Raw genomic sequence first — 15,138 nt, 5'->3', positions numbered from 1 at the left:
GCAGCCACATTGCACAGTCTCACTAAAGAAAACAGAACAATCAGTGGGCTTACAGACTCTATAAAGTGCCATGAACTTTCCAGCTTGTTTGATGAAGACAGAACACAAAAGTTTCCCAAACTTTCTATTTTGGGAAGTGAACTGTCCACATTTAAGTCACAATCAGTGGAGCTGGAAGAAATCCGAGCGATTGAGTCAAACTCTGGCTGCCCTTTTCCTCCCCCAGAGCCTCTACACAAACTCAGACAATTGGGATTCGGATTTTATAAACTGGGGGTGGAGGGGGTGACCCTAACCACACTGCTCTTGTGCCAAGTGATTTCAGGAAACACGCCAACAAAGCAGTGCTGAGATGCTACAGGAACAAAACAAGCCTGTTCTCAGGACAAGCTTCTGTTTGATCATCCCATCTGCCTGCCAGACAGGTGATACTGCGAGGTTTTGTCTTGTCTTGGATTGTTTGATACTAGTGAGTCACCTAAAATCCATTATGTCTTTGAATTCATCTTATTTCTCCTTCATTTGCTGCCTGGGTTTACAGTCATTCATCATTAAGAGATCACAGAAGACATGCAGAGAGCAGTTTGACAAACTCAAGGCAAACCAATTCAGCTTTTCAGTCTCTCAGCCTGCAATGTGCTCAGCAAGTACTAACTCGAATGCTGACTAGCATCACCTGCCTGCTGGGGCAATAACATCCATTCCTCCTCTCTGTTAGCATCTCTTTCAAACACCCTGTCCTGCAGGCTGCTTATTTGAGGAAAAGAGCCAACTATAACCCAAGTGCTGGGGCAACCATGGGCTTGATCCTACCTTTAGGAGAGTGCTCAGGTTTGGGGATCTGGCGCAAGGGGCTGGGCTGGCTTGTGTAATACCGAGCGTGTTCAAAGTCATTGAGGAGAGGCTGTGACCTGCCAAGCACAGTGAAAAGGAAGTGTTGGGAAAAAAACCTCAAAGGCATAACAGCATGGCAAAAGCAACATCTCAGCTGCCTGGTCTGTCCCTGTCAGTTCAATGCAAACTGTGTCTGGCCCAGACTTTCCACCTGCAGATCAGCCTCTCTGAGCACAGCCTGTTACTGTTTCTGCAGTGAGAAATGCACAGTATTTACTGCTTCTCATGGACCACTTTCATTTAATAATGGTTTCAAGTTGTCAGGAAACAAAGAATTTCCATTATGAAGTTTGATGAAAACCTCACTCAAAAGAGCAACATTTTCAGGTGTTTAATGCTTGCCCAGTTTTAACCCCAGAGTATTTTAATAAGGTCTCTCTCAGTCTCCACCTGCACACCTCATTTGTTGTTTCTTTTGCAAATTCAGTAAGAATTTCTAGGCTCATATCTGGATTGGAAAACAAAGCCACCAGGGTCACTTCAGGGTTCAGTCCCTCATGAGGAGCATCAGGCCAGGGTACCAAGTGGTCCAGAAGCAGCACTGGGCTACAGCACGTTCCCATCGGCTCGGGGATGAGGTACTCCGAAGCACAGCATACCTGCTTGCAGGGGGGTGCCCACATGCAGCAGCATGTGTACAGGGCCTAACTGGGAGCAAGGACCCAAGGGATCAGCTGCGCAAATGCATCGTGATTACTCCTTCCTGCCCAGAGATGACATTTGGTTTCACATCCCCAGAAGCTCTTTAACCCTCTCAATGTTTCTCTGCCGTTTAGCAAATGTCACTGCACAAGCTCATCAATCTCCATCAGCGCCAGGCAGGGAGACCGATGTGGACAAATGCCATGACGACAGCGAGTGACGCATGTCACCTCACACCTCATGAGCTCTGTGCCCTCCATCTCTTTTCAGTGCTAAAACCTCTGCTCTCTACCAAGCCCTTGTGGGTGGGTCAGGCTGGTCGCCCCACAACTCCTCCAGAGGACTCAGCTTCTGAGCAGCTTCCCAACTGCATTTCCCCATTTTTACCAGCCAGTTCAAGCTCACCTTGAAGACCTGTCACCTTTGTGTCGCTGAGTTTCTGGCCCTTCTTTTGACCTTGAGCGCACGGACTCGCTTGCATCATGCTGATGGGAAGAAGAAGGGAAAGCAGCTCATCTGCGTGCCTTGCAAGACACCAGCCAGTGCAGTCTGAGCACACTAAAGAGTGCTCAGTTTAGACACACGACTAACTACGGCCAGACACGTGCAAATGGCAGGACTAGTTTCCAGTAAGTGAAACTCAGCCTTGCTGAGCCAAACTCAATTTTTGCTCTAAATATGAGACAGCACTGGGCGACCCATCCTGAAGATGGGGCTGAACGCAGTCAGTGTGTAATGACTGTGCACGAGGGACCAGCCGCACGCAGCTGTGCTCCTGCAACCACTCAAACACAGTAAGGAGGCTGAAAACATCAGAGCTACCTCCAACTGGCCCCAAGATTAACACAACACCCCCTTTAGCACCTTACCAATGCAGATCATGAAATCTGTTTCCTATCACCTTCCACACTGGCTAGCCAAGCCTCTCTAGTATTACTCATACAAAAACCTAGGCTTGATACACTCAATACTTTCATTACAGAGCTAATTTTATTATGAAGCAGAGTGACAACTGGAGCGGCCGCACTGTCCTTATAGCTGGGGTGCACAAACAGAACCAACCACTGCTTTTATTGCTACAGTCAGGATTTCAGCAGAGGGAAGGTCCTGCACCAGGAGGCCTAACAGTGCTTGAGGGAGGCCACAAGATGCTGTGACATCCAGCACCAAACTCCAAGGCCAGGGCCCAAGGCTTACCTTGCTTGAGGCTGTAAGTCAAAGAGCACCTAACCAAGGAGGTGGCTCCAAAAGGCCTAGGAAGCAGCTGAGTAACCGGCAGCAAGACCCTTTGGATGCAAGAGTCTGCATCATTCCTTTTGCTGTCACCACACACCCTCATCTCCCTTTGGAAACGGGGATAACATTATCGCACTTCATTTGCGGTGCCTCCTGAAGCTTTACATACCTTCCAGTCTTGATCATGCCTCCTCTTTTCCAAGGAAGACTTTTCTCTCTCCTTCCCTTTCCTGAAAGCCGCCTTCTCCTCGGCCATCAAGAGTCGGGCAATTTCCTAGAAAGGAAAATACAGAGAGTGTGTCAAGACAGTTTTACTGCTCTTGTGAGTTTGAGTTATTTAAACCCTTTCCTACAGACAGCTGCTGAATGGGAAGGGTGCAAAGCCAGGATTTCACCCATCTGTGATCAGAAATCAAGTGAGAGGGCAGAATTAAGACTGACTACCTGCAGCATGCCCAGTGGATACCTGATTTGCCAGAACTGTGTTTGCAGAGCCTTTCTGCCCTTTATCCCTTTTCCTTCAATGGGGGGGATTCATCTCGCAGCATCTCCGATAGTCTCCCTTGGGGCTCAGTTACAAGAGATGCTCTTACACAGCCATGAACTTCCTTCCTCTGCCATGGTTGCAACGGGCAGCGCAACTCCCTGCTTGGCCAGCCTGAGCATACACATGAAAACTAGCTAGGAGCAAACCCCACAAACCTCCCCTACAAGGAGGGAAATGAACAACTAGAGGGTCAGAGGGAACAAGTGGGGTTTAGCAGTTTCCACAAGTAAAGGAATACTGCAAGCATTTGACTTCTTGCTCACCTCATCTTGGGCTACTTGAGCTGCCTTCTGATCTGCCTCGTTAGCCTGAAAAAAAAAAAAAAAAGGGAGAGGAAGAACAAAAAGAGACAAGAGTGACACCTCTGAATTATTCATATGCATTAAATTACTGGGCAGGGCAAGTAGGTACCCATACAAATACGCTACTGTCCTCTCCAAATATACTTAGCTACCTCAATACCCCCTCAATACCCTCACAACCCAACACCAAACTGTCATTTCAGCTCTTCAGCTGAGTTTTGCTCTCATCTATCTGCCAGGCCACGCCACAGTGTACTGCCCAGCCTGCTGTCTGCTCTCTCAAAGATGGGCACTGGCCTGACCACGCTGACTACAGGCCATCTTTATCTGCCTGGAAACGTTCACTTAATATCGCTCTGCTTTGATCATTTAATTTTTGGGTGTTTACTTCAGAAAATAGGGTTCTACTGGCTGGATGCCAGCTGTCACTCCGTATGTGTGTGTATGAGAGACAAAGGTAATTACCAGAATGCACAGTAGCAAGACCTTAGGTCTTAAAGTCACTATCATATATAAAAGGTTTACAAGTTAAAGTTGTCATCGCTGGCTACCTTAGTTCCTTTGAGTTGAGCAATGCACCCTCTCTACTTACCAGGAGCTCTTCCTCCTGCAGCTTCCGAGCAATCTCTGCATCAGACAACTCCTGTTCCCTTCGGGGTGTATCATACATGGCTTGCTTTGTCCCCCCCCTCAGCTTAGCGCCTACAGAATTGTGAGAGAAAATAATAAACTCAACCATTTTCCAAATGCTTTGGTAAGGAAATCCCCACCATCTCCTCAGCCACCTGCAAAAGCCCCACAAGGGAACCAGAGACCATGCCAGCACACCTGCCAGAGAGCTGGTTTGAGAGTACCTTTAAGCTGAGGTGCAGCACACACCTTAGGGAGGTTTCTCTATGCATATAGAAGTATCTGATACACCACGTCTTGTATGACAAAGGCAACTATATAGCAGAAGAGGCCATGTCCCTTGAAGCAGTTTTTGCTGACACAGCAATGCTAGCAAAGGAATCGTAATTTTTCACACTCTGCATTGATACAGATACACTGGCAAAACTGGGCAGCAGAGAGCAGCCCAACATCTGTTACGAGCACAGCAGAGTCCGTGAACACACCGCTGGAGCGGCACACGCTGCAAAAATTGCCTGGGACAGGCTCACATGAGGTTTCAGACAATTTCTTCCTTGGGCTGACCCATGAATTTTACAATTCACAGTCAGAAAGCAGCCAAGTCAACATTTTTGAAGTTCATACAAGGTTCAGTTCTTGAGTAGAGAGTCTTATTTGTTTGTTTATTTTAAAGTTAAGCCATCTCCAAGTGATTTAAAACATTGCATTTTGAGAGTCTCTCCACAGTCTATTTGCACCAGGCCATCAAAGCAGTCTCACTGTATCCCTGCTATAAAACTCATGACTTCACTCACATACAATGAATGCCTTCTCCTTCCATCTGCAGTCTGAACTGTATTGTTCAGACATCTCAGACATCTAAATGAGCTTTCTGCTTTATGTCCAAAGTATACAAACACTTTAGATACCTCTCTCTCTTCCACCTCAAACCCATAAAGTTTCACTCAAAACTTTAATGTCTCCAGCTCCACCATTTACACATTTATTATAAATACCTGTTACATGTTACTGGGCCACCTATCAGTTTCCTTCCCATCTCATAAGACCAAGGGAAAAACATGAAGTAACCTGCTGACCTCAAAAAACTTCCTGTGCATCTACCAACAAACTACCATCATACTCCACCAAGCATCCTGAAGACTTCAAACAGCAGAGGGCCAGAGACCTCATGCATCAACCTGGAATAAAACCATGGACTAGGAAACCACCTCTTCTACAGGTATTAAAGGAGGCATGCGGGGTTTTCTGCTTTTTGTTTTGTTTGAATGAGCCGATCAATGATCTTAGGCAATTAACACCCCTCTTACAAACCATCTTAGCATAAGAAGAAAACTTCAGCTGTGGCATGTTATGGTTAAGCGTATGACCTGGCCTTTCCCAGCGTGCTTCGATCAATCCAAGCTGTGAAGAGCTGCAATTTCTGGCCAGCACAGAAACGCGGACACAAAGCACCAGCTTGGTCAGAGTTAAATTATTCAGAGTGCTTCCAAGGTCAAGGTAAACACAGTTTTACCATGCTGGAATGAACAACAGCATGGCCAACAGGCTCCTGTACAGCATTACCTCTATGAAGAATAAAAGTAAATTTCCAGGAATCGTTTGCTGGCCAGCCCGAGGCTAAGCTTTCTTCACACACTGATAGGTGTCAGGCTTCATTTGCTCAGAAGACAGCAATAAACGTTACTTCCACATCACTTCTGCCCACACTCAGAGGTGCACGAAGCCTAGCGTGACCATGGCCCACAGGCAGAGGATGTGAGCTTCTGGGTGTTTTGACTCAATGTGATGGGATACAATGTGGGTCCAAGTGACTCGGTATCAGGACAAATTATGACCTACTGATTATATATAAAGACCCGATTAACACCTTCCACTTCCCTAAAGAAAACTTTTGCATGATGAAGACGAAGAATAATTCTCCCAGCATCTCCAGAGACAGACATGCATTATCATCCCCACCTTATCCAAGTGAAGACCAGTTAGATGGCTTAAAGCGCAAGTTTCCCAAGCTGTGACAGACACAGATCCAAGTCTCTAAACTCCTACTTTCACTAACAGGCAGGTTACCCCCACCCCCAGTGTGGTTTTAAAAGGAGAAAGATGGATCTGGATCTTTAGGAGCCCACCAGTCCCCAAGTATTATTGAACAACAAGAACTACACAGGTACACGTTTCCCAGAAAGATCCACTTGTACAGAATTTGACAAGAACCTCATCTTAGAAATAGAGCCCAGTCAGACACCTAGTGCCACAACTGAACTTTGCCCAAAGTGAACTGATTATGTTGCCAGCAGGGTTTTCAGTAAGTGGATGGAAATTGCTGGCTTGTTAGTGCTTAAGCAAACTGTCCTCATTGACAGCCCTGCATCCCAAATCAACAAAGTACAAGTGTAATCATAACATTTGGGGGTGGGGTTTGGTTTTTTTTTTTTGTTTGTTTGTTTGTTTTCCTGTACAAGGAGACCACAGCATAAAACAGATAATGAAAACAAAAGCTGATCATTCATTGTTTGTTTGGGGGGGGGAGGGGTTTGTATTTGTTTTTTTTCTTAAATGCAGGATACCAAGGGCACCATTTCCAACAATACCTTCTTACTCATCTTCTCTGATGCCATGGAACATGTCAGGAAATAAACAGAGCAAGAACATTAATGGATAATAAGAATCTCGCTAAATAAGGGAGAAACCTGGGCAGGATTCACTGTGTACACATTGCAGGTGGATATTGGAAATAAGCTTCTTCAAAGGAAACAACACAGATTTCAGACACCAGGATGGGGCACGCAAAGGTCCATCCCCACACGTACGTACACCTTCCCCATCACTTGGTTACCTGAGTCTCGATGGCAGTCTCCAACCTTTCCCTGGGTCACAGCATGTGGGGAGGGGGAACGTCTCCTGTGTCCTGCCCTTTTGCAGTCTCTCTCCTCACCCCTCCTATGATCATCTCTAGATTCAGCATCATGGAGCTTCTCGTCATGCACCATCCTGTGTGACGAGTGGCCCTGATGACGAGATCTGTGTTTTTTAGGGCGCACCAGCTGGCTGCTGCCCCAATGCCAGGTCTCCTGCTCAGCCTCCAGTTCCATCTCAAGAAGAGGAAGGTGCTTTTCTCTGTCTTGCCTTGTTGGCTTTCTGCTGTGCCGCGCCTGGTCTGCAAGTCCATGCTCTGATTCCAGGTCAAGACTGAGAGGTCTCCAAGCCCTCTCCCTGCCGGCTGCTCTCCTCTCCTGCAGCTCCCAGCTATTGCTGTGGTCATAGGTGCCACGCTCAGCCTCTCTTTCCAGGTCAAGGCTGGGATGTCTCCTGGACCTTCCCTGGCTGGCTGATTTCCATTCCTGCCGATGGCCATTGCTGGCCTCACTTGGTTGAGGAGACCTCTGACAATCCTCCGAGGTGGAATGCCCATGTCTGGAGGCACCGTCAGACAAAGGCGAGGGTGATTCTCGGGGCTCTCTCTGCCGGTGCGTGCGCCTGTCACCACTGCGTGCCCTGCGAGGCTCAGAAACCTGCTCTCTGGGGTCACCCCGGGGGTGCTCTGAGCAACAGGGGGACAAACAACGAGCGGGTTAGTGGTGCAGGGGTTAACGGTGGTTCAGCGAGGCCAGACTCACAGCATGCAGATGAGGGAGCCTGATGCAAGGAGAAGCTGGAAACGCAGGCAAAGCATGACGGGATCGGAGAGAAGAATAACAGGGATACAACGCTTGCGGGATATAATGGGGGACAGAGTGAAATGGCAGCCTGGCTAGCAGCAGGGCAGCATGGGAGGCAATGGGGTTGGAGCAGAAAGCACAGGTCCAGCCCAAAACTGTGTCCAAGCACCTCCTAAGACAAGGACAAACCAATATGGAGATGAAGGACGTGCAATGATGCCACTGAGGCTGAAAAACAGCCAGCAGAGCAGCTCATCTCCTGGTGACATGTCACTGCTGCAGGATACCGAAACCCCCAGAGAACGGCTTGCAAAGCAGGGCACAAGATGCAGGTGAGACTGGGAGGCAACGGGGGGTTGGGGGTGCCGTAAGGCCAGGAGGGGCCAAGCGGAGGCTTAGGATGGATCCTGGTTTATGAGCACCAGTGCCTTGCCCTGGCTTCAGGCACAAGGTTTTTAATCAGGACAAAAACCAGCCTCACCTAACAGGGGGAAGACCCACATAAAGCAGAAGAGAAAGACACAAGTGTGATGGAAGTTTTTCTTTTCTTATTTTTTTAAAAAGCAAGAACAAGATGATGGATAGCTGCAGCATCCAAATATCTTCCACCACAGACTGTCACGTATCTCTTGCAGACCCAGAAGTTTCAGGGCCCACACTTATTCACTGCCTAAATTTAAGTTTAGGCTCTGATTGCAGAGGGCTACGGAAATTTAAGGGCAGGATAAGACTTCACAAAACCCAGGCTCCTGACCTCAGCAATGTAGCTGGAAAAGCCACTTACTCGGCAGCTTGGCGGGGTTGTTTCCTCTGTGCTTTCCAGAAAGCAGGTGGAAATTTTCTTTGCTTTTAGTTTCAGTAATAAACCTGACGCAGCTATGAGGATGCAGCAGTCTGCTTGTATATAATCTGCTGATCAATTTATTTTCCAATCAACCTATTTGCTAAGAAAAATCATTGCACTTAGTGAACTGTTATCTCTACAGCAGCTTTTCAGAATGAAGGCATATTTCTGAAGAAAAAAAATTTCCTTGAAGCAAAGGCTGATTTGAAACAGAACTATACAAAAAAAATAAACCAAAGAACCAGCAGTGTAAGACTTTCCTTCTCCACTGCTGAGTTTTTTATAGTATCTAAAAATATTTAAAATAGATTTCATTGCACATGAACTGCATTCTGTTTTAATAAATAGCTCTGCCTTCCTTAGTCATCCAGATTTTAGAAAAAAAAACCACCAAAACTGAATGTTCCCTTCAAGTCATTCTATTCAGAAAAAACTTTTTCTGAGCCAGCAAAAATATACCCTACAGAAAATCCACGTTGAAAACAATTCTGTGTTACTTTTATCCAGAATAGGTATATTTTTAAAAATCCAAGAACTGTAAGAATAACCACATCAGTTCCTGTTAACCGGTAGGTTTTTCTGTTCAGTTTTAGATCGTTCACATGATTTACAGAAAACAAATATGCAATAAAACAATCTAAGTGACTTACTGAACAATGGAGACCAGAGCCTGAAAGCAAGAGTCGGTTTTTGAATGATACTAACAAGGGTCTAAGAATTAATTCAATTTTGTCATTAAGGAAAGCTCAATAAATACAGCAGCAGAGAGCAGGAAATCGCGAAAGAGCAAAGCATGGCTGCGCTGGGAAAGGATCGTTGCAGGTAACACAACCATGCCAGACAGCCCGAGCAGGTGGCTTGCTCTGGGGGTATCTCAGGGCGATTAACTCCTCAGCAGGCACCGGTTCCTACGGCACCTTCTGCAGGGGCCGTGTAAACACTCTTTAGGTCCTGGTGTTACTCTCTCAAGCAGTAAGTGACTGAGTGAATACAGAAATGTTTTTCATGGCACAGACACTTCTGGGAGGAACTCTGCCTTTTTTCATGTTTATTTTTCCACTTTTTAAGAGCTCAGATTGCTCTGGAGCAATAGCCCTCTAATCCACACTCCTCCTGGATGTGGATACGTTTTTATTCAGTCTCAAGACAGACTAAAACCCAAAGCCAGGGCTTTTTTTGTTTAAGTTCACAAGTAACGAGGATGATACAAACCGAGGATGCTGAAGCCTCGGTTTCTGAATCTCGGTTTCTTGGATGCTGAAGCTGATGTATGATGCCATACATCAAATGGTGCCTAAGTATTTAAGAGGTTCCAGATCAACAGACTAGATGATCCAGGCATCAAAATCTACTCCAGTCCTTTCTAGTTTTTAAGGAGCGAGGATCAAGAGCAGCACTATTATGAAGAAGGGTCAGGCGAAATACTTCTACCTCACCTCTGAGACTATAGATTACTGCAGGAAAAATTAGACCCACAAGACACCCTGCTCTCCAAATCCACACCAGAGTCTCAGTTCAGAGAGTCACAGGCTTTTGTCAGCTGATTTCTGTTATAAAAATCCATCCTGTCCTACCATCTCTGCATGGCAACACTATTACCTATATTGTATTTTTTCAGGGATTTGTGCCACTTAATTCGGAAAAATTGAAGTGTGGGTTGGCCATAAGACTCCAAGATCAAAGTCTTTCCCAGCTCTGTACATGTAGCAGGACTTGTGGTCATGAAGTTTCCACTTGGTTACTGCTTTGTACTTTGTGCTTTGTGTTTTCTTGGCCATCCTTGAACTTCTTCCCAATTGAAACTAAAATACTTCGTGTAAGTTCGAATAAAAGACATTTAAAATCACCAATGGCATTGATGTTAAAATGAGAAATAAGAGGTTTGATCTTCATCTTCACAATCCGTTAATCAAAAGCAGCCCGTCTCTTCACCACCACTTTTTTTTTTTAAGAAAGAACACAAGAACCACCACCAGTGCACAGCAAAGCCATCCCCAGATTGCTCCATAATTAAACACACCCTGATTCTCTCCTCCCAATTTAAAGAAGGTCTGTATTCAATCATAAAAGCCAACCAAGAGAAAGCAATACAGTGCTGTGGGTCATATCTTTTCCACAACATACAGTCCCAGATGATAATCACAGCAGAGACATTCTGTGGAGATGACCTTGTTACTCAGTAAGTCATTCAAAGCAGTTGTGCTAATTTTAATGCTTGGATACATACCTGCAAGGAGTTATTTTGGAAAGGCTGTTCCATGAACCAGCATTTATTCCTTTACACACATAGCTGTGCCAGCATCACAGATGAGCACACGGAACTGTTTCTCTTTGAATGCAAGCATGGAATTGCGTCTGAATTTCTCCCCTGCATGCTTGTGGTGTTACACAGAAGTAACTGTGGCTTATCGGTACCATCAGCTACTGTCTTTTTCCACAAGCCCTTTTAAAACATGCATGCCTGGGTGTGCTTGCACATACACACACCCTATCCCTGTCCTTTAGGCCATCTTCTAGGACATCAAAAATTATGAAATTGTCTTCTCCACTTTTTTTTTTAATATTTCCTGATGCTAGAATAAAGTCTGATCCTGACCCTGGAAACTGATGCAATGCTACAGTGCTGAATGCAGGACTGTAGGCTAAGGGAAATCTAAACAGAGTTGCCAGATCACCAGGTTCACCTGTACTGCCATGATCTTGATCCTTTATCCAGCAGAAACGTACCTCCATTTTCTGCATAATAGCTATCTTCATAGACTGTGTGTCCCTGGGATTCTGGGTAGTGCTTCTTGCGCTTTTTTTCTTCCTGCAGTTCTTTCTGTTGTAGGAGGCGGGCAATGTCCTGCAGAGATGGAAGAAAATAGACATTACCTTCCCTCCCCCAAAATATCTCCAGATTCTTTTATTCAAATTCTTTATTCAATTATAAAAATCCTGATAGTTTAATTTTTCAGACATGGCAACAACAGGGTTACTCTCAAATTCAACCCCTGGGCTGGCTGGGGCTTCCAACTTAGTGGTTGACACAAGGAACCATCTCAGCAACCAGTATGCAAACTCACCTAGGCCCACCACTGAGCTTCCAACCCTACGGCAGGCTCGCAGGTTCCTGTTCCACCTGCACACAAGCCTGCAAAGCCCTAATGGCCAAAGCATAGCAGGAGGGACTGTGTGTGCAACCTTGGGCTTTCAGCAAGGATTTGGAAGTCACACAAGCACATACGCGCTCACATGAGTGGGCTGGACCTCCCCCCTGAACTCCACCAAGGGAAGAAAAAACACAGAAGCAAAGCCTGTCTCCAGCTGAAGGCACTTTGGACTAGAAGGAGTTCCCAGAGCAAGTCATGAACTCACTTCAAACCAGCTGTAATTTACAGGGACTGTAGGATGCCAGACAGGGAAATACATCAATTTGACAGACAGAGGCTGAAGGAAAAGAAAATCGAAAGGGACGTTAGGAAGAGAGGACTAGGCACAAGGCAGGAGCACTATGGGAACTGCAACCATTTATCTTCTGTCGCAGTTTTGGTAGATATGCCATCAAACAGAATAGCACTCCATTTTCCTAATCGGTTTTCTTTCGAGATGACTAATGGATCAACAAAGCCTAGCAACAGCAAACAGCTCCCACGGGCTTGCTCGTTTGGGACCCAGAAGCTTGCAAGTCAGTGGAGCTAGTCTGAAGCTAGGAAGAGAAGCTGGAAGACACCAGCAGGGCATGCTAGCCCTTTGGATGCTATTCATTTAAGCCTCCCTAATCCTCAGGACATTTAGAGCGCCATGCACGTAAAGTGTATATTGCAGGCAGGAAAGGCATCACTGAAATGAAAACTAAGAGCCAACACCCTGCAGAGCAAAGCCAGCACTGGAGGACATCGGATGGGTGTTCAAATACAAACTATTATTTCAGGATTCAGATCAGATCTGCTCAGTAACCAGCTCTGTGGAGGACCTGGGGATGCCACAGGCTCTTTACAAATAAATAAATAAATAAATAAAATTTCCTTCCCCTGAAAAGGTTAACCTCTTCTAGCAAGTACAGTAAGTCTATAAATATATGGGCTTAAGCACATTATCTCCAGGACTGAGACAGCTCAGGACTTGCAAATCCATTGCACACAAACCATTTCTTACAAACTGGACTTGTAAGCAGATAGGCTTAGTGCTTCATTTAAAAACCCTGCACACCAGACCGGATCTGCCTCAAGCACAGCACTGGCATAACACTGCTAACCACTACTGATACCAGAGAGCTATCACGTACGCTGGGCAGCTACTACACCCTCATGCGTGACAAATACAAGACTAGCCCGGCGTGTGGCTACACGCAGTACCAGTGTAATACAGAATGTCCTGCAGGGTATGTGTACAGATGCTGTGCTGAGGGCTACAGAAGAGGCTCTGATGTTTGTCACTCTGCCAGCTGACAAACCTCTGGGGCACTGCGCAGCCTCACTCACATTGCTTGGGCTCTGCATCAGCACAGAAGCCCACCCAAAAGAAACAATGCTTTGGGGGACCCCGGAAGGGAAGCAGGATCAATTCAAGCTCTCCAGAAGTCCTGTTGCAAGGATGGGTGGTAGTGCCACACCCTGGTACTTGCTGCAGCCTAACTCAGTCCACAGCTATGTTTCAGCCACACTTGGGAACTTCCCACATACCAGCAGGAAGATAAAGAATACTTATGGCTTCTCCTCATCGCTTTGAGCCACATTCATTTGAAGATTGCCCCCAACAGCAGAAGACAGTCAGCACGCTAGTTTGACAGGTTGCAGGGACCTGATGTCAGACTGCTGACATCCCAGCAGCTCTCTACATAAAGCAGGAAGGAAAGGTGCAATTCCTACAGCCAACATGAGTAGCATTGCATCCCCTTCACCTTCCCGATAAAAATCAGACAGATGGGCACATTTACAGCACAAATCCTTTAGCCAGAGTGTTCCTCCCACCCCTGTTACCACAAGCTCCTCTTGGAAGCCCTTCCATGTCTGCCTGGGCAGCCTTTCTGTACTTGCTTGGACTTAATGGTATAAGAAGAAAATGAGGTCTTGCACAAGCACACTCATGCATTTGTCAGGCAAGGACAGATTCTTATTTCAGGCTCTTCCAGGAAACACAGCCTTGTGTTCAACCTCTTCCTACAGGGAAAATGCCACTGGGCGCCTCTTGAGCATCTTAAGACTACTCAGACTTCTCAGGAAACTATCTGTAATCAAAAATGGGGCCACACTCCAGGCTCACACAGGCGTTCCTCCACTCTCTGGCTTTCTTGAATATCCAATCTGACAGGCTGACAATAAAATGATCAACAAGCCAATCCTTTGAACTCCATGGACAGGCCACACTGCCCACTCTCAAGCAACAGCAGCAGAGCAGTATTTTGCAATAACAAAAGGAATCTGCTAGCAAGAAACTGCATCAGGGTGTTCAGGCTGTGAAAGACTAAACTGAAGATGAAAGAAGGTAATGGAGAAGCCAAAGATGGATGGCTGGGCTGAGGGTCCTGCTGAAGTCTTTGTACCAAAGACTAAGCAATCATGACCCAGGATTCTCCCAAAAGTAGCACCTGTCTCATCGCATTTGAGAAAGCAAGCAGATCTCAGACTGCATAAACAATTACACTTTCCTACACCAGGGCAATGAACACCTCAACAAGACCCACCTATTACTTGCCCTCTTCGTTAGCAAGGTCACTGGCATCAACAACCCTTGTGACCCTTAGGCGTGAGAACTATGACTGTATCTTATTCCTGTAACAGGACTCCCCAAAATCTCTGTGCATACTGAGATCTGCGAGGACCAGGACTGACACCATGCAAGCCAACTCCTGTGGCTAATGACTGAGAAATGCCTGCACTGAAAGGGCTGCTACAAATAGCCCTGCCAGTCCTGCAGCTTTAAAGGTTACCTCGTCTTTTTCCTCTTGCCTGCGGCGCTGCTCCGCTTCAAATACCAGCTTCACTTGGATTTCCTGAGCGATCTCACAGTCCTGTCGTTCTCTAGAAGGCAAGGAGACAAGGATTATAGGCAGCTAAAGTCACAGGCATCAGTCAGCCTGGAGAAAGGGATAAAAGAGCTAAAGAACCCATCTGATTTACACAGAAGAATTATTACTCGGTATTAATGCAGAGCCTATGAATCCTCACCAGGGACCAGGACTCCCTGTACTTACTGCTGGCCAAATTTCGGAAATAGCTCCCAAATCACTCACAATGAAAGCAGAAAGCAAGAGAAAACAGATTCATAGGTAGTTTGCTAAGAAAGGAGGTAGGAACCATAAGATAGGGCAGGCCAAGGTAGTGCACAGGAGTCTCTGCAAACAGCCTAATTCTGCTGAGGAGTTTTTGTACACGTGGTGCCAAAGGAGGGCTTTAGGGGTACAGT

The 15,138-nt window shown here is 46.2% G+C and overlaps 1 protein-coding gene across 3 annotated transcripts in view; it reads right to left on the bottom strand.

Moving 5' to 3' along the window:
• The window catches only part of CCDC50 (coiled-coil domain containing 50), a 193,274-nt gene that overhangs the window by 154,589 nt on the left and 23,547 nt on the right, over nucleotides 1-15,138 (bottom strand). For 2 of the 3 annotated variants that reach the window (XR_012776445.1, XM_075507151.1), the window contains exons 4-11: nucleotides 14,663-14,753; nucleotides 11,479-11,596; nucleotides 7,085-7,789; nucleotides 4,214-4,323; nucleotides 3,583-3,627; nucleotides 2,942-3,046; nucleotides 1,942-2,021; nucleotides 814-911 (exon numbers count right to left, since the gene is read on the bottom strand). Coding sequence is in view for 2 of the 3 variants with exons in the window: in XM_075507151.1 (XP_075363266.1) it covers nucleotides 814-911; nucleotides 1,942-2,021; nucleotides 2,942-3,046; nucleotides 3,583-3,627; nucleotides 4,214-4,323; nucleotides 7,085-7,789; nucleotides 11,479-11,596; nucleotides 14,663-14,753 (1,352 nt within the window). In the remaining variant the exon portion in view is untranslated. The remainder of the gene's footprint in view (nucleotides 1-813; nucleotides 912-1,941; nucleotides 2,022-2,941; nucleotides 3,047-3,582; nucleotides 3,628-4,213; nucleotides 4,324-7,084; nucleotides 7,790-11,478; nucleotides 11,597-14,662; nucleotides 14,754-15,138) is intronic. The other variant, XM_075507152.1, reaches the window with a different exon arrangement.

The sequence above is a fragment of the Mycteria americana genome, chromosome 7 (genome assembly GCF_035582795.1).
Source record: "Mycteria americana isolate JAX WOST 10 ecotype Jacksonville Zoo and Gardens chromosome 7, USCA_MyAme_1.0, whole genome shotgun sequence".
Taxonomy (NCBI): Eukaryota; Metazoa; Chordata; class Aves; order Ciconiiformes; family Ciconiidae; genus Mycteria; species Mycteria americana.
The sequence above is the reverse complement of the archived record's forward strand: the minus strand, read 5'-3'. Positions and strand labels throughout refer to the sequence as shown.